Genomic DNA, 18,424 nt, shown 5'->3' with positions numbered 1-18,424 from the left:
CCGCGCCTGACGGCGGCGGGCTCGTCGCCGTGGCAACGCCGCCCTTCGCGCCGCCTCGCTTTACGGGTCCCCCTGAGGGGGGGCGGTCGTCATGGCGACGGCGCGCTCTGCGCGGCAGTGCCGCGCCGCGCGGGGGTAACCGTGGTAACGCGGCGGCGCTTTACGGCGCGGCGCCGTCTGAGGGGATTTTGGGGTCCCTGAGGGGATTTTGGGGTCTCAGGGGGGATTTTGGGCGTCCCCGAGGTGATTTTGGGGTCTCAGGGTGGATTTTGGGGGTTCCCGGGGTGATTTTTGGGGGACCCCGAGGTGATTTTGGGGTCCCTGAGGTGATTTTGGGGTCCCTGAAGTGATTTTAGGGGACCCCGAGGTGATTTTGGGGTCCCTGAGGTGATTTTGGGGTCCCTGAGAGGATTTAGGGGTCCCCGAGGTGATTTTGGGGTCCCTGAGAGGATTTAAGGGTCCCTGAGGGGATTTTGGGGGTCCCCGAGGTTATTTTGGGGTCCCCGGGGGGATTTTGGGGTCCCTGAGGGGATTTTGGGGGTGCCTGAGGTAATTTTGGGGTCCCTGAGAGGATTTTGGGGTCCCCGAGGTGATTTTGGGGTCCCTGAGGTGATTTTGGGGTCCCCGAGGTGATTTTTGGGGGTCCCTGAGGGGATTTTGGGGTCTCAGGGTGGATTTTGGGGGTCCCCAAGGTGATTTTTGGGATCCCTGAGGGGATTTTGGGGTCTCAGGGTGGATTTTGGGGGTCCCCAAGGTGATTTTTGGGATCCCTGAGGGGATTTTGGGGGTCCCCGAGGTGATTTTGGGGGTCTCTGAGGTGATTTTGGGGTCTCAGGGTGGATTTTGGGGTTCCCGGGGTGATTTTGGGGGTCCCTGAGGTGATTTTGGGGCGGTTTCGGGGTTTCCGGGGCGGTTCCCATGGTAACGCCGCCAGGCGCGCCGGTCGCCATGGCAACGCGCCGCGTTTTTGCGACAGGCGCTTCCCGCCCTCCCGCGCGCTTTACGGCCGGAGCCGCGGAATTTTAATTTTTTTTTTTTAAAAAGAAAAGTGACGTCACCGGGACGGGGCTGAGGAGTGACGTCACGGCGCGGATGACGTCACTGGGATCCCGCTCAGTCACAGCCGGGGCCGCGTTTGGGTTTTTTTTTTTTTTTTTTTTTGTCGTTTTTTAGCTTTTTTAATTAATTTTGGTTTTTCCGGGGGGGCGCCCCTCCCCCCACCCCCCGCCCCCCACACCAACCTCGCCCCGCCCCCACCGCGCCCCTCCCCCACCCCACCCACCCCTCCCCCCGCTTAAAAAACGCTGCGAGATAAGAAACGGCCCCGGGGGGGAGGGGCTGGGGGTCCCCGGGGGGGTTTTGGGGTCCCCGAGGGGGTTTGGGGTCATTTGGGGAAGATTTGGGGGTCCCCGGGGGGATTTTGGGGGTCCCTGAAGGGATTTTGAGGGTCCCCGAGGGGATTTGGGGTCATTTGGGGAGGATTTGGGGGTCCCCTGTGGAGGTTTGGGGTCCCTGGGGGTCTCCAGGAAGGTTTGGGGGGTCCCCGAGGGGTTTTGGGGGTCCCTGAAGGGATTTGGGATCCCTGGGAGGAATTTGGGGGGATTTTGGGGGAATTTGGGGGCGTCCCTGGGGAGATTTGGGGGGTCCTGGGGAGGTTTTGGGGGTCCCTGAAGGGATTTAGGGTCCCTGGGAAGAATTTTTGGGTCTCCAGGGGGGATTTGGGGGGTCCTGGGGAGGTTTTTGGGGGGAATTTGGGGGGTCCTGGGGGGAATTTGGGGTCCCCTGGGGGGGATTTGGGGTCCCCTGGGGGGGATTTGGGGTCTCCAGGGGGGGTTTTGGGGGGTCCTGGGGAGGTTTTTGGGGTCCCTGAAGGGGTTGGGGGTCCCCTGGGGGGGATTTGGGGTCCCCTGGGGGGGATTTGGGGTCTCCAGGGGGGGTTTTGGGGGGTCCTGGGGAGGTTTTTGGGGTCCCTGAAGGGGTTGGGGGTCCCCGGGGGGGAATTTGGGGTCTCCAGGGGGGGTTTTGGGGGGTCCTGGGTGGGGTTTGGGGGTCCCTGAGGTGGCCCAAGGGTCCCTGGGGTGGGGGAGGGGACATTGGGGGAGACCCCGGGGGGGTGACAATGGCCCCGTGCCCCCTGTGCCCCATGCTCCCAGTCTGTCCCAGTCCCTCCCAGTATGCCCAGTTAGAACCCCTGGGTGTGGCAGTGACCCCCAAGGGCTGGCACGGGCTGGTTCCTGTCCCACTGTCCCTGTTCCTGTCTGTCTGTCCCTGTTCCTGTCCCCCTGTCCCTGTCCCCAAGGTGTCCCCCATCACTCCCCCAGTATTCCCACTGTTCCCAGTCCCTCCCAGTGCTCCCAGTATCCCCAGTTAGAACCCCTGGATGTGGCAGTGACTCCCAAGGGCTGGTTCCTGTCTGTCTGTCCTTGTTCCTGTCCCCCTGTCCCTGTTCCTGTCCCCCTGTCCCTGTCCCCACGGTGTCCCCCAGAGCTCCCCCAGTGTTCCCACTGTTCCCAGTCCCTCCCAGTGCTCCCAGTGCTCCCAGTGCTCCCAGTCAGAAGCCCTGGATGTGGCAGTAGGCCTCCAGGCTGGCGAAGAGCACGTAGAGCAGCCAGAGCAGCAGGAAGAGCCCGGCCGTGAGGATCTTGGGGGCGCGGGGCCCCCCCCAGTGCTCCCAGTGCTCCCAGTGCATCCCAGTCCCTCCCAGTGCATCCCAGTATCCCCATTCAGAACCCCTGGATGTGGCAGTGACCCCCAAGGGCTGGAGGGGTCCCCAAGGGCTGCTCCCTGTCTGTCTGTCCCTGTCCCCACGGTGTCCCCCATCACTCCCCAGTGCTCCCCCAGTACTCCCAGTCTCTCCCAGTGCTCCCAGTCCCCCCAGTATCCCCAGTCAGAACTCCTGGATGTGGCAGTGACCTCCAGGCTGGCCAAGGGCTGGTTCCTGTCCCCCCTGTCCCTGTTCCTGTCCCCCTGTCCCTGTCCCCACGGTGTCCCCCACTGTTCCCAGCCCATCCCAGTCCCTCCCAGTATGCCCAGTCTCCCCAGTCAGAAGCCCTGGATGTGGCAGTGGCCTCCAGGCTGGCCCAGAGGAGCTCCAGGCTGGCCAAGCTCTGGTTCCTGTCCCCCTGTCCCTGTCCCCAAGGTGTCCCCCATCACTCCCCCAGTCCCCCCAGTATTCCCAGTCCCTCCCAGTATGCCCAGTCTCCCCAGTGCTCCCAGTCTCCCCAGTCAGAAGCCCTGGATGTGGCAGTAGGCCTCCAGGCTGGCGAAGAGCACGTAGAGCAGCCAGAGCAGCAGGAAGAGCCCGGCCGTGAGGATCTTGGGGGCGCGGGGCCCCCCCAGCTCGCCGCCGATGGGCGCGCGGCGCCGCCAGAGCAGCACGCCGATGGCGAGGAAGGCGAAGATGGTGAAGAGCGTCACCGGGAAGGCCAGCGTGCCCGGCGGCACGCGGAACGGCCGGCCCTGCGCCGCCCAGTACACCGCGGCCACCGACCAGGCCAGCCCCAGCCCCAGGAAGACGTTGACGGCGTTGGAGCCCGTCACGTTGCCGATGGACGCGTCCGCGCACGGGTCCTGCAGCGCGGCCACGCGGCTGGCAAACGTGTCTGGGGACAGGGGACATGTCAGAGGTGTCGGGGACATTGGGGATGTTGGGGGTGTTGGGGACATTGGGGACAATGAGGGTGTTGGGGACATTGGGGACAGCGGGGACACGCGGCTGGCGAACGTGTCTGGGGACATTGAGAGTGTTGGGGACATTGGGGACAGCAGGGACAGCAGGGACATTGGGGACAGCGGGGACATTGGGGACAGTGGGGACATTGGGGACAGCAGGGACACGCGGCTGGCGAACGTGTCTGGGGACATTGAGAGTGTTGGGGACATTGGGGACAGCGGGGACATTGGGGACATTGAGAGTGTTGGGGACATTGGGGACAATGAGGGTGTTGGGGACATTGGGGACATTGGGGATGTCAGGGGTTTGGGGGTGTTGGGGACATTGGGGACAGCGCGGCCATGCGGCTGGCGAACGTGTCTGGGGACATTGAGAGTGTTGGGGACATTGGGGACAATGAGAGTGTTGGGGACATTGAGAGTGTTGGGGACATTGGGGACATTAGGGACAGCAGGGGACATTGGGGACATCGGGGACATTGGGGGCGTTGGGGACAATGAGGGGATTGGGCACAGCAGGGACACGCGGCTGGCAAACGTGTCTGGGGACATTGAGAGTGTTGGGGACATTGGGGGTGTTGGGGTCAATGGGGACGTTGGGGACATTGGGGACAGCAGGGACATTGGGGACGTTGGGGACACGCGGCTGGCAAACGTGTCTGGGGACAGCGGGGGACATCAGAGGTGTTGGGGGTGTTGGGGATGTCAGGGGTTTTGGGATGTTGGGGACATTGGGGACAGCAGGGACACGCGGCTGGCGAACGTGTCTGGGGATGGTGGGGACATGTCAGAGGTGTCAGGGACAGCAGGGACATTGGGGTGTTGGGGACATTGAGGACATTGAGGACATTGGGAGTGTTGGGGGGATTGGGGTGTTGGGGGCTTTGGGGACAATGGGGACAGTGGGGACATTGGGGACATCGGGGACATTGGGGGCGTTGGGGACAATGGGGGGATTGGGGACAGCACGGCCACGCAGCTGGCGAATGCGTCTGGGGACATTGGGGACAGCGGGGACGTCAGAGGTGTCGGGGACATCGGGGACAATGAGGGGCGTTGGGGACATTGGGGACGTTGTGGGGACTGGGGCTGTTGTTTAAACAGCGACACCTTGGGGACATCGGGGGATGGCGTTGACCGAGTCCTTGAGGCCCAGGGTCCCTGTCCCTCGTCCCACCCCGTGTCCCTCTGTCCCTGTGATGTCCCCAATGTTGCTGTGATGTCCCCAATGTCCCCAATGTCCCCAATGTCCCTCACCGGGGATGGAGGTGCCCAGCGCCACGAAGACCACGGCATTGACCGAGTCCTTGAGGCCCTGTCCCTGATCCCAATGTCCCCAAGGTGTCCCCAATGTCCCCAGGGTGTCCCCAATGTCCCCAAGGCCCCTCACCGGGGATGGAGGTGCCCAGGGCCACGAAGACCACGGCGTTGACCGAGTCCTTGAGTTCCTGTCCCCGATCCCATCCCCTCATCCCCAATGTCCCCAAGGTGTCCCCAAGGTGTCCCCAATGCCCTCTCACCAGGGATGGAGGTGCCCAGGGCCACGAAGACCACGGCGTTGACCGAGTCCTTGAGGCCCTGTCCCTTGTCCCACCCCGTGTCCCTCTGTCCCTGTGATGTCCCCAATGTTGCTGTGATGTCCCCAAGGTGTCCCCAAGGTGTCCCCAAGGTGTCCCCAATGCCCTCTCACCAGGGATGGAGGTGCCCAGGGCCACGAAGACCACGGCGTTGACCGAGTCCTTGAGGCCCTGTCCCTGATCCCAATGTCCCCAAGGTGTCCCCAATGTCCCCAAGGTGTCCCCAATGTCCCCAAGGTCCCTCACCGGGGATGGAGGTGCCCAGGGCCACGAAGACCACGGCGTTCACCGAGTCCTTGAGGCCCAGCGTGCAGCCGAAGTGCGCGGCCAGGTCGCCGATGAGCGCGGTGAGCAGCGCGAGGAGGAGGATGGAGACGCCGAAGGCCGCCCAGCCGCCCAGCAGCGCCGTGGGGGGCACGCAGGCGAACAGAACCTTCCAGAACACCGTCAGGAAGTGCATCACGTAGTCGAAGCACGACGGCAGCCGCTCCTCGCGGCCCTCGTCGTCCTCGTCCTCGTCGCCTGCGGGGACAGCGGGGCCGTGGCACCACCGGGGTTGGGGACAGCGGGGCGGTGGCACCGGGATCACCAAGGTGGTGGCACTGGGGTCACCAAGGTGGTGGCATTGGGGTTGGGGACAGTGGGGTGGTGGCACCAGGCTTGGGGTCACCATGGTGGTGGCATTGGGGACACCAAGGTGGTGGCGTTGGGGTTGGGGTCACCAGGGTGGTGGCACCGGGGCTGGGGACAGTGGGGTGGTGGCACCAGGGTTGGGGTCACCATGGTGGTGGCATCGGGGTCACCAGGGTTGTGGCACCAGGGTTGGGGACAGCGGGTGGTGGGACTGGGGTCCCCCAAGATGGTGGCACTGGGGTCACCAAGGTGGTGGCACCAAGGTGGCGGCCAAAGGGGACCCTGGGCAAGGTGAGAAGAACCCAAGAGGACTTTGGGGACATTGAGGACACTGGGGACACCCTGGGGACACCTGGGACCCCCCGTGCCACCCTGCGCTGACAGTGACCCTGAGGACCCTGGGGATGGTGATGGTGTCACCTCAAGGACCCTGGGGACACCCTGGGGACCCCGGTGACACCTTGGGGACACTGGTGACGCCCTGGGGACCCCGTGCCACCTGCGCTGACGGTGACCCTGAGGACCCTGGGGATGGTGGGGGGACACCGTGGCTGCTCAGGGGACCCTGAGGGGACCCTGGTGACACCCCGGTGACAGCCCGGGGACCCCGTGCCACCTGCGCTGACGGTGATGGCCTCCAGGAACTGCTCGCGCCACGAGTGCGTGCCGATGACGGTGGCCAGGTTGGTTTTCTTCATCAGCTTGTCCACCGTGTTCTGGGGACAGCGGGGACACCGCGGGGTCAGGCCGTGTCCCCCGCCCCGCGGTGTCCCCGCGGTGTCCCCGCGGTCACCTTGAAGTCGTAGGACTCCTCGATGACCACCTCGAGGCGCCGGTTGTCGCCCAGCACCGGCTTGCCCATGTCGGCGATGCGCCGCGCCTCCTCCTCCTCGGCCGACAGCGCCCGCTCGCCGTCCCCTGCGCCACACCGGGGACACGGGGACAATGGGGACACCAGGGGGACATGGGGAGACAATGGGACGTGGGGGGACATGGAGGGACAATGGGGCATGGGGGGACAATGGGGACACGGGGGGACAATGGGGATATGGGGACACCAAGGGGACATGGGGGGACAATGGGGACACCATGGGGGACATGGGGACATGGGGTCAATGGGGACAATGGGGACACCGTGGGGACATGGGGGGACAATGGGGACACCAGGGGGACATGGGGACAATGGGGGACATGGGGGGACAATGGGACATGGGGGGACAATGGGACACGGGGGGACAATGGGGACACCAGGGGGACATGGGGACAATGGGGACAATGGGGGGCAATGGGGACACCGTGGGGACATGGGGGGACAATGGGGACACCAGGGGGACATGGGGACACCGGGGGGACAATGGGGACACCAGGGATATGGGGGGCAATGGGACATGGGGGGACAATGGGGACACCGTGGGGACATGGGGACATGGGGGACAATGGGGACAATGGGGGGACACCAGGACAATGGGGACAATGGGACATGGGGGGGACACTTGGGGGACAATGGGGACATGGGGACAATGGGGACATGGGGACAATGGGGACACCGGGGATATGGGGACAATGGGACATGGGGGACATGCGGACATGGGGATATGGGGGACAATGGGGATATGGGGACACCGTGGGGGACATGGGGGGGACAATGGGGACACGGGGGGGGACATGGGGACAATGGGGGACAGGGGGACATGGGGGGGACACTTGGGGGACAATGGGGACATGGGGGACAATGAGGACATGGTGGGGACAGGGGGACACAGGGACACAGGGGGACAATGGGGGGACAATGGGGGGGCAATGGGGATATGGGGCAACGGGGACATGGCGGGGACGTGTGGGGACACCAGGGGACAATGGGGACATGGGGGACAATGGGGACAATGGGACATGGGGACATGGGGGGGGGACAATGGGGACAATGGGGACACCAGGGACATGGGGACAATGGGGGGACAATGGGGATATGGGGAACAATGGGGACAATGGGGACATGGGGGGACACTGGGGACATGGGGACACGGGGACACAGGGGGAACATGGGGGGACATGGAGACAATGAGGGGGACAGGGGGGGACAATGGGGATATGGGGACACCGGGGGGACATGGCGGGGACATGGGGACACCATGGGGGACACCGGGGCAGAGGGGACAATGGGGATATGAGGGGACACGTGGTGTGAGGACACTGGGGACATGGGGGGACACTGTGGGGACACAATGGGGGGGACCTGGGGACACGATGGGGACATGGGGACACATGGGGGGACATCAGGGGCACGTGGGGGACACATCATGGGGACACCATGGGGATACAATGGGGGACATGGGGACGCAGTGGGGGACACCATGGGGGGACACCATGGGGACACGGTGGGACATGGGGACACGTTGGGGCCATGGGGACACGGCACACGGCCACGGGGACACCGAACACCCATGGGAAGGTGACACAAGCGCTGGGGACAGGGGGACGACGTGCGGGACCACGGGGACGCTCACGGGGCCGCGGCACGGGGACACGGCGTGGCACACGGCGACATACACGTCATGGCACATCCACGGTCATGGGACGCGTCCGAGGCCGAAGGCTCCTACCTTGGGCGAGCAGAAGAGCTGAGGAGAGAGGGGGGGACAGCGGTGAGACCCCGTGTCCCCGCGTGACCCCGCGTGACCCCGCGTGTCCCCGCGTGTCCCCGTACCCGAGATGCCGCGCTTGAGCCAGCGCGGCGTCCCCAGCTCGATGAAGAAGTTCTCCTTCTTCTCGTACTCTTCGTCGTCCACAATCTTCACCTGCAGCGTCTTCCTGGGGCGGGACACGGGGCGGCCTCGGCCTCAGCGCCACCATCATCATCATCGTCATCATCATCCACCACCATCATCATCACCATCGTCATCGTCATCATTGTCATTGTCATTGTCATCCACCACCACCATCATCATCACCATCACCATCATCATCATCATAGTCCAGCAGCATCAACACCATCATCATCATCATCGTCATCACCATCGTTATCATCATCCACCACCATCATCATCACCATCGTCATCATCATCATCATCATCATCATCCACCACCATCATCATCACCATCGTCATCATCATCATCTTCCGTTTCCATCCATCATCCATCCTCTCGCATCTCCACCCAACCAACAACCCAACCATCCTCTTCCTCATCCATCCATCATCCATCCACCCTCTTCCTCCTCCATCTCCACCCAACAACCCGACCATCCTCTTCCTCTTCCATCCATCCATCCATCCATCCATCCATCCATCCATCCATTCATCTTCTTCCTCCTCAACCCAACCAACAACCCAACCATCCTCTTCCTCCTCCTCAACCCAACCAACAACTCAACCATCCTCTTCTTCCTCAAGCCAACTCACAACCCATCCATCCTCTTCCTCCATCCATCCATCCATCCATCCATCCATCCATCCATCCATCCAACCATCCATCATCCATCCATCTGTCCAACCATTGTCCATCATCCTCCTCCATCTCTACTCAACCAACAACCCAACCATCCTCTTCCTCCTCAACCCACCCAACAACCCAACCATCCTCCTCCTCTTCAACCCAACCAACAACCCAACCATCCTCTTCTCAACCCAACCCGTGACCCAACCATCCTCCTCCTCCTCAACCCAACCAACAACCCAACCATCCTCTTCCTCTTCCATCCATCCATCCATCCATCCATCCATCCATCCATCCATCATGAATCCATCATCCATCCATCCTCTTCCTCCTCCATCTCCACCCAACCAATGACCCAACCAACAACCCGACCATTGTCTTCCTCATCCATCCATCCATCCATCCATCCTCTTCCTCCTCCATCTCCACCCAACCAATGACCCACCCAACAACCCAACCATCCTCTTCCTCCTCCCCCCATCCATCCTCCATCCATCCTCCTCCTCCTCGCCCCCCGGCGCTCACGCCGTCTCGTCGTTGCGGAACTCCAGCTCCCCGCTGGCGTCCTCGTAGTCGACGCCGCCGCCGCGCGCCGTGCCCTCCACGGTGCGGAAGGGCACCATGACGGTGCCGCGGGCGCCGGAGCTGCGCACCACCGTCACCTCCACGTGGCCCTGGCACTCGCTGACGCGCACCGAGCGCTCCCGGAAGCCGAAGATGCCGGCGTGGTCGTCGTCCAGGATGGTGACGGTGGCCACCAGCGGCGCCACCAGCTTGCCCTTGGGGTGGTCCTCGGAGTCGGCCTCGAACATGCCCTCGGCGTCGCCCACGCGCAGGTTCAGCAGGCGCACGAAGAAGTGCTCGTCCTCCTCGAAGATGTCGTCGTCGATGATGCCGATGGCCAGCTCCTTGCGCGTCTCGCCCGGCTTGAAGATGAGCGTGCCCTCGCTGTACTCGTAGTCCGAGCCCGCCTTGGCCGAGCCGTCCTCGGTGCGGAAGTCCACGTAGAAGGTCTGGTTGGCGCCCAGGCCCTGCTGGCACGCCACGGCCAGCGTCACCGAGCCGCAGTTCTCCAGGCAGTGGTACAGGCACGGCTCGAAGAAGATGCGGCTGCACGCTTCATCCTCTTCATCCTCCTCGTCCTCCTCGCCGGGCAGGGCGGGCGAGCGCCGCGCCGCCTCGGCCGCGTGCTTCTTGAGCACGTTGCCGGCGCCGGTCATGAGGCGTGTGGCCTGGATGCGGTAGAAGGCGCGGCTCTTCTGCTGGTGCACCAGCGCCATGTAGTTGGCGGCGTCCAGCAGCTGCTCCAGCTCCTTCTCCGGGTGCTTCTGCTTCAGCTCCTTCAGGATCTGGATCACCTCGCGCCGGCTCTCGTCCAGCTCCTTCTCCTCGGGTGTCGGCGACGGCGCGGCGGCGCCGGGCTCGGGCTCGGCCAGCGCCGGGAAGCCGCCGTCGGCCTCGGGGTCCTTGGGCGGGCGCTCGGCCTCGGCGCCGATGATGATGCCGCTGCGCGGGTCGGCGCGGTAGCGCTTGTAGACGTACTTGTAGAAGAGCAGCCGCTTGTCGGCCGCCCAGGCGAACACCACGCAGGCCGGGAAGAAGAGCAGCGTGAGGAAGGCCTCCCACACCTGCACCACGCCCGGCGTGATGACGGCCAGGATCAGGTAGAGCCAGATGTAGGCGAAGATGCTCCACGAGGCCGTGACGAAGAAGACGCGCAGGTGCTTGATGCGGCGGCTCTCGCCCGCCGGGATGGCGTAGACGCACACGGCGATCACCACGAACATGTTGAAGGCGGCGCTGCCCACGATGGTGCCCGGGCCCAGCTCGCCGGCCTGGAAGCGGTGCCCGCACACCTCGATGAGCGACAGCAGGATCTCGGGCGCCGACGAGCCCAGCGCCATCAGCGTCAGGTTGGAGACGGTCTCGTTCCAGATGCGCACCGTGCCCACGCTGGTCTCGCCGTTGGCCTTGGTGACGGTGATCTCCTTCTCGCGCGACGTGATCACCTCGATGGACGCCATGAAGCGGTCGGCGATGATGGACACGCCCAGGAACAGGTACATCATGGCCACGAAGTAGACGATGGCGCGCGCCGCCTTGTCGCCGGCCGCCGGCTCGTCCGGCTGCCACACGGGCAGGAGGACGCCGGGCTGGCAGCGCGCCGAGCCGCGGCACGTGCCGTTGGGGCCGTCGGCCGCCGCCGCCGCGCCGCAGCCGCCGGGGCTCAGCAGCAGCCAGGCCGCCAGCGCCGGGGCCAGCGCCGCCATGGCGCCCCACGAGGAGCCTGCGGGGCGGAGATTTGGGGTCAGGATGTGGCGTTTGGGGTGTGGGATTGGGGTTTGGGGTGTGGGATTGGGGTTTGGGGTTTGGGATTGGGGATTTGGGATTTGGGGTTTGGGATTGGGGTTTGGGATGTGGGATTGGGGGTTTGGGATGTGGGGCACAGCCATGGCGCCCCTCGAGGAGCCTGCGGGGCGGAGATTTGGGGTCAGGATGTGGGGTTTGGGGTGTGGGATTGGGGTTTGGGGATTTGGGGTTTGGGATGTGGGGTTTGGGGTGTGGGGCTCAGCAGCAGCCAGGCCGCCAGCGCCGGGGCCAGCGCCGCCATGGCGCCCCTCGAGGAGCCTGCGGGGCAGAGATTTGGGGTCAGGATGTGGGGTTTGGGGTGTGGGATTGGGGATTTGGGATGTGGGGCACAGCCATGGCGCCCCTCGAGGAGCCTGCGGGGCGGAGATTTGGGGTCAGGATGTGGGGTTTGGGGTGTGGGATTGGGGATTTGGGGTTTGGGATGTGGGGTTTGGGGTGTGGGATTGGGGTTTTGGGGTCAGGATGTGGCGTTTGGGGTGTGGGATTGGGGATTTGGGATTTGGGATGTGGGGTTTGGGATTGGGGGTTTGGGATGTGGGGCACAGCCATGGCGCCCCTCGAGGAGCCTGCGGGGTGGAGATTTGGGGTCAGGATGTGGGGTTTGGGGTGTGGGATTGGAGATTTGTGATGTGGGATTGGGGATTTGGGATTTGGGATGTGGGGTTTGGGTTGTGGGATTGGGGATGTGGGGCACAGGCCCCATGAAGAGCCTGCGGGGTGGAGATTTGGGGTCAGGATGTGGGGTTTGGGGTGTGGGGTTTGGGGTTTTGGGGTTTGGGATTGGGGGTTTGGGATGTGGGGCACAGCCATGGCGCCTCTCGAGGAGCCTGCGGGGCGGAGATTTGGGGTCAGGATGTGGGGTTTGGGGTGTGGGATTGGGGTTTGGGGTTGGGGATGTGGGATGTGGGGTTTGGGATTTGGGATATGGGGTTTGGGGATTTGGGATTGGGAGTTTAGGATGTGGGGCACAGCCATGGCGCCCCTCGAGGAGCCTGTGGGGCAGAGATTTGAGGTCAGGATTTGGGGTTTGGGGTGTGGGATTGGGGATTTGGGGTTTGGGATGTGGGATGTGGGGTTTGGGATGTGGGGTTTGGGATGTGGGGCACAGCCATGGCGCCCCACGAGGAGCCTGCAAGGGCAATGGGATCCGGGGTGTGGGGCTGGGATATCGGGCTGGGATATAACATTGGGATGGATCTGTGGGTCAGGTTTGGATCCATGGCTCCAGTTCAGATCCATGGGTCAGGTTCGGATCCGTGGGTCAGGTTTGGATCTGTGGGGCCGGTTCGGATCCGTGGGTCAGTTTCGGATCCGCAGCTCCGGTTCGGATCCCTGGTTCTGGTTCAGATCCCGGGGTCAGGTTTGGATCTGTGGGTCAGTTTTGGATCTATGGGGCTGGTTTGGACCTATGGGTCAGGTTCAGATCCCTGGTTCAGTTTTGGATCCCTGGCTCTGGTTCAGATCCGCGGCTCAGGTTCGGATCCGTGGGTCAGGTTTGGATCCATGGGGCCGGTTCGGATCTATGGGGCAGTTTTGGATCTGTGGGGCCGGTTTGGATCCGTGGGGCTGGTTCGGATCCCCAGTTCCGGTTCGGTTCCCTGTCTCAGTTTCAGATCCGTGGCTCGGGTCCGGTTCCGTGGGTCAGGTTCGGTTCCATGGGTCAGGTTCGGATCCGTGGGGCAGTTTCAGATCTATGGGGCAGTTTCGGATCTATGGGTCAGGTTCGGTTCCCGGTTCCGGTTCCGATCCCTGCCTCGGTTTCGGATCTATGGGGCAGTTTCAGATCTATGGGGCAGTTTCGGATCTATGGGTCAGGTTCGGTTCCCGGTTCCGGTTCCGATCCCTGTCTCGGTTTCGGATCTATGGGGCAGTTTCAGATCTATGGGGCAGGTTCGGATCCCCGGTTCCGGTTCGGTTCCCGGTTCCGGTTCGGATCCCCGGTTCCGGTTCGGTTCCCGGTTCCGGTTCGGTTCCCGGTTCCGGTTCGGTTCCCGGTTCCGGTTCCGATCCCTGTCTCGGTTTCGGATCCGCGGCTCGGGTCCGGTTCGGCCCCTCCCCCTCCCCCGCCGGCTCCCGGGCCCCTCCCCCTCCCCCTCCATCCCCGTTGCCATGGAAACCGCGCGGTTGCCAAGGAGCGGCGGAGCCGCCCCCGCACCCGAACCCCCCCGGACCCCCGGGGCCGAACCGGGACCCGAACCGAACCGGGGCCGAACCGGGACCCGAACCGGGGCCAGGGAACCGAACTGACCCACAGATCCGAACCTGACCCACAGATCCGAACAGGCCCCACGGATTCCTGACCCACGGAACCCCCCGGAACCGAACCGGGGCCAGGGATCCGAATCGGCCCCACGGATCCCTGACCCACGGAACCTCCCGGAGCCGAACCAGGGCCGAACCGGGGCCGAACCGAACTGGGGCCAGGGAACCGAACTGACCCATAGATCCGAACCTGACCCATAGATCCGAACCGGCCCCACGGATCTGAACGTGAGCCAGGGAACCGAACCGGCCCCATAGATCTGAACCTGACCCATAGATCCGAACCGGCCCCACGGATTCCTGACCCACAGAACCTCCCGGAGCCGAACCAGGGCCGAACCGAACCACGGAGCCGAACCTGACCCATAGATCTGAACCGGAGCCAAACGGGACCCGAACTTGACCCATAGATCCCAACTTGACCCATAGATCCGAACCGGCCCCATAGATCCCTGACCCACGGATCCGAACCGGAGCCACGGATCCGAACTGGCCCCATGGATCCAAACCGGCCCCGAACTGGAGCCATGGATCCAAAACTGACCCATGGATCTGAACTGGACCCACAGATCCAGCCCTGGCCCGCAGATCCGAACCAGCCCCATGGTTATGATCCGGACCCACAGATCTCTGACCCACAGATCCAGCCCTGACCCACAGATTCTAACCGGACCCACGGATCCGAAAGTGACCCATAGATCTAAAAGTGACCCATAGATCCAAAAGTGACCCATAGATCTGAACTGGACCCACGGATCCAAAGCAGCCCCATGGATCTCTGACCCACGGATCCAAACCGGCCCCATAGATCCCTGACCTATGGATCCAAACCAGCCCCGTGGATCCAAACTGGCTCCACGGATCTGAACCGGACCCACAGATCTCTGACCCACAGATCCAGCCCTGACCCACAGATCCGAACCGGACCCGTGGATCCAAAACTGACCCATAGATCCAAAACTGACCCACGGATCCAAACCAACCCCACAGATTGGAACCTGACCCATGGATCCCTGACCCACGGATCCGAACCGGAGCCGAACCGGAGCCGTGGATCCCAACTGGCCCCACAGATCCGAACCGGCCCCATAGATCCAACCGGAGCCAGGGATCTGAACCTGACCCACAGATCCCTGACCCACAGATCCAAACTGGACCTGAACCGGCCCCACGGATTCCAAACAGCCCCATGGATCCAATCCGGCCCCATAGATCCCAACTGGCCCCACAGATCTGAACCGGCCTCACGGATCAAAAACTGACCCACGGATCCCAACCGGACCCATAGATCTGAACTGGCCCCACAGATCCCAACCGGCCCCATGGATCCCTGACCCACGGATCTGAACCTGACCCACAGATCTGAGCCAGCCCCACAGATCCAAATCGGAGCCACGGATCCCTGACCCACAGATCTGAACCTGACCCATGGATCTGAACCAGCCCCACAGATCCAAACCGGCCCCATAGATCCAAACTGACCCACAGATCCAAAACATTTCCTGCCCCACTCCTGCCCCACTCCTGCCCCATTTTTCCCCACTCCTGCCCCACTCCTGCCCCATTTTTCCCCACTCCTGCCCCACTCCTGCCCCATTCCTGCCCCATTTTTCCCCATTTCCTGCCCCATTTCCTGCCCCATTCCTGCCCCATTCCCTGCCCCACTCCTGCCCCATTCCTGCCCCATTTTTCCCCATTCCTGCCCCACTCCTGCCCCACTCCTGCCCCATTCCTGCCCCATTTTTCCCCATTCCTGCCCCATTTCCTGCCCCATTTCCTGCCCCACTCCTGCCCCATTTCCTGCCCCATTTTCCCCCACTTCTGCCCCATTTCTGCCCCATTCCTGCCCCACTCCTGCCCCACTCCTGCCCCATTCCTGCCCCACTCCTGCCCCATTTCCTGCCCCATTTTTCCCCATTTCCTGCCCCATTTCCTGCCCCACTCCTGCCCCATTTCCTGCCCCATTTCTCCCCCCCGCTCCTCCCCCCCAATTAATCCAATTAACGCCCTCGCTGCCCCCTCATTAATCCCCTCATTAATCCCTTCATGAACCCCCGAGCCGCGCGGGGATTTTCCCAAATCCCCCCGGATTCGCCCCAGTTTCGGGGATTTTCCTTCGCCCCGAGGATTTTCCCGATTTTCCCGGATTTTCCCCCGGATTTTGACCCCGAGCTCCCAAAATTCCCGACCCCGGGCGATCCCGAATTCCCGGGAGTTTCCCCCAAAATTCCCTTTTTTAGCACCACAGCCCCAAATCCTGCCTTTTTTTTTGCTCTGAAAAATGCGGATTTTTGGTGGTTTTGTGGTTTTTTCTTTTTCTTTTTTTTTTCCGGGGGATTTGAGAAGCGGCGGATTTGGGGGAAAATCCGGGATTTCGGACAAATCCGATTTTTCCGAGGGGGGGGAGAAAAAAAAGGGGAATTCGGGGGAATTTCTGGGATTTGGGGCAGAATTTTGGGGGGAAATCGCAGGAATTTGGGAAATTCGGGGGAGATTTTTGGGGATTGGGAGATTTGAGGGAAATTCGGGGGAAATTTTGGGGTTTTTGGGGAAATTTTGGGAATTTAGGGGGAGATTTGAAGGAACTGAAGGAATTTGGGGGAAATTCTGGGGAATTTGGGGGAATTTTTGGGGGGATTTTGGGGAATTTGGGGGAATCTTTGGGGGGATTTTTAGGAATTTGGGGGAATTCGTGGGGAAAACTCGGGAAATCTGCAGGAATTTGGGGATTTTGGGCCAAAATGTGGAGAATTTGTGGGGATTTGGGGGAATTTTGAGGAAGGAGCGACGAAATTTGGGCGAATTTTGGGAATTTCAGCCCGAACGTGGGAGATTTGTGGGAATTGAGGGAAATTTGGGGAGAATTCGGGAGAATTTGAGGCCTTCGGGGGAGAAAATGAGAAATTTGGGAGAATTTCAGGAATTTCAGGGGAATTTGGGGGGAAATTGGGGGAATTTGGGGGATTTGGGGAAAATTCTGGGGAATTTTGGGGATTTTGGGAGGAAATCCGAGGAATTTTGGTGGAATCCGGGAAATTTGGGGGAATTTTGGGGAATTTGGGGGAAATGAGGGGAAAATTTGGGGAATTTGAGTGGATTTGGGGGAATTTTGGGGGGAAAATTGGAAATTTTGGGAGGAAAAAGGGGAATTTTGGGGGGGGAAAGGAGAATTTCAGGGGGGAAAAAGGGGGATTTTTGGAGGAAAAAGGGAAATTTGGGGAGAAAACGAGGAATTTGTGGGGGAAGATTCGGAAAAATGGGGAATTTTGGGAAGAAACTGAGGAATTTTGGGAGGAAAAAGGGGAATTTTGGGGAAAAATGGGGATTTTTTTGAAAATCAGGGATTTGGGGGGAAAATCTCGGAAAAACGGGGGGAAAAAGAAGAATTTTGGGAAGAAAATGAGGAATTTCGGGGGGAAAATGGGAAATTTTGGGGGGGAAAAAAAGGAAATTTGGGGGGAAATGGGGAATTTTCTTTAAAATCAGGATTTTGGGGGGAAAATCGGGGGAAAATGAGGAATTTTTGGGAAGAAAATGAGGAATTTCGGGGGGAAAATGGGAAATTTCGGGGGGAAAAAAGGGAAAATTTGGGGGAAAAAAGGGGAAATTTTGTGGAAATTGGGATTTTTTGGGGGGAAATTGAGGAATTTTGGGGGGAAATCCGGGGAAAAGGGGGAGCGCGGGGTTTCGGGGGGGATTTTGGGGGAATTTCGGGGTTTTCGGGCGGAATCCGGGGAGGCGCTGCCCCCCCCCCACCCACCTGTTCCAACCTCGGAATTTTTTTTATTTTTTAATTTTTTTCCCAATTCCGGCGAATTTTGGGGAATTTCGGGTGGGGGGGGGTCATCCCTCCCCTCCCCCACGCCGTGGGAGCGCCCCTCCCCCACCCCGCGCCCCCCTCCCCAAACGCGGCGATTTCACCCCAAAATGAGGGTGGGGGAGGGGCGGGGGTTCCGGGGGTGGGGGAGGGGCGGGGGGGTTTCGGGGGGCTCGGGGGGGGTTGGGGGATCCCCCCTCCCCCCCCCCCCCCCCCACCTCCTACCTGTTCCCCCTCGGGTCCGCTCCCGCCGCCGCCGCCGTTAAAGCTCCATGGGGGGGGGGGAGGGGCGGAGCGAGGGGGGAGGGGCGGGAGCGGTCCCGCCCCCACCCCGGGAACGCCCCCGGGACCCCCAAAAAAAACCCCCCGGGGACCCCAAAAATCCCCAAATTTCCCCCAAAAATCCCCTCAGGGACCCCCAGGCCCCTCCCCAAATTCCACTAAATTCCCCAAATCCCCCCCCAGGACCCCCCAAAAATCCCAAAATTTCCCCAAAATCTCCCCCAAAATGCCCCCAGACCCTTTTGGAGACTCCAAATTGCCCCAAAATCCCCAAATCCCCCCAAAAATCTCCCCCAGGACCCCCCAAAAATCCCCAAATCCCACCAAAATCTCCAAATTCCCCCCAAAATCTCCCTCAAGACCCCCCCCAGACCCTTTT

The 18,424-nt window shown here is 61.9% G+C and overlaps 1 protein-coding gene across 3 annotated transcripts; it reads right to left on the bottom strand.

The window, feature by feature from the left end:
- Positions 1-3,199: 3,199 nt before the first annotated feature.
- SLC8A2 (solute carrier family 8 member A2) lies at positions 3,200-18,075 on the bottom strand. Of its 3 annotated transcripts, none has more exons than XM_064402186.1 (8): positions 17,989-18,075; positions 9,840-11,601; positions 8,587-8,690; positions 8,483-8,500; positions 6,676-6,800; positions 6,382-6,598; positions 5,496-5,771; positions 3,200-3,602 (listed from the first exon to the last, which is right to left on the bottom strand). In XM_064402186.1, exons 2-8 carry the CDS (start codon positions 11,582-11,584, stop codon positions 3,226-3,228), a joined length of 2,862 nt encoding a protein of 953 aa, XP_064258256.1. In that variant the 5' UTR covers positions 11,585-11,601; positions 17,989-18,075; the 3' UTR covers positions 3,200-3,225. The 3 variants fall into 3 exon arrangements, with proteins under 3 accessions (XP_064258256.1, XP_064258257.1, XP_064258258.1); XM_064402187.1 differs by having other exon boundaries at positions 6,499-6,598; XM_064402188.1 differs by lacking the exons at positions 9,840-11,601; positions 17,989-18,075 and having other exon boundaries at positions 8,430-8,500; positions 8,587-8,642.
- Between the last annotated feature and the right edge of the window lie 349 nt (positions 18,076-18,424).

The sequence above is a fragment of the Passer domesticus genome, chromosome 35, assembly GCF_036417665.1.
Source record: "Passer domesticus isolate bPasDom1 chromosome 35, bPasDom1.hap1, whole genome shotgun sequence".
NCBI classification, from domain to species: Eukaryota; Metazoa; Chordata; class Aves; order Passeriformes; family Passeridae; genus Passer; species Passer domesticus.
Note: the sequence above shows the minus strand (reverse complement) of the source record. Positions and strands in the feature narration are given on the sequence as shown.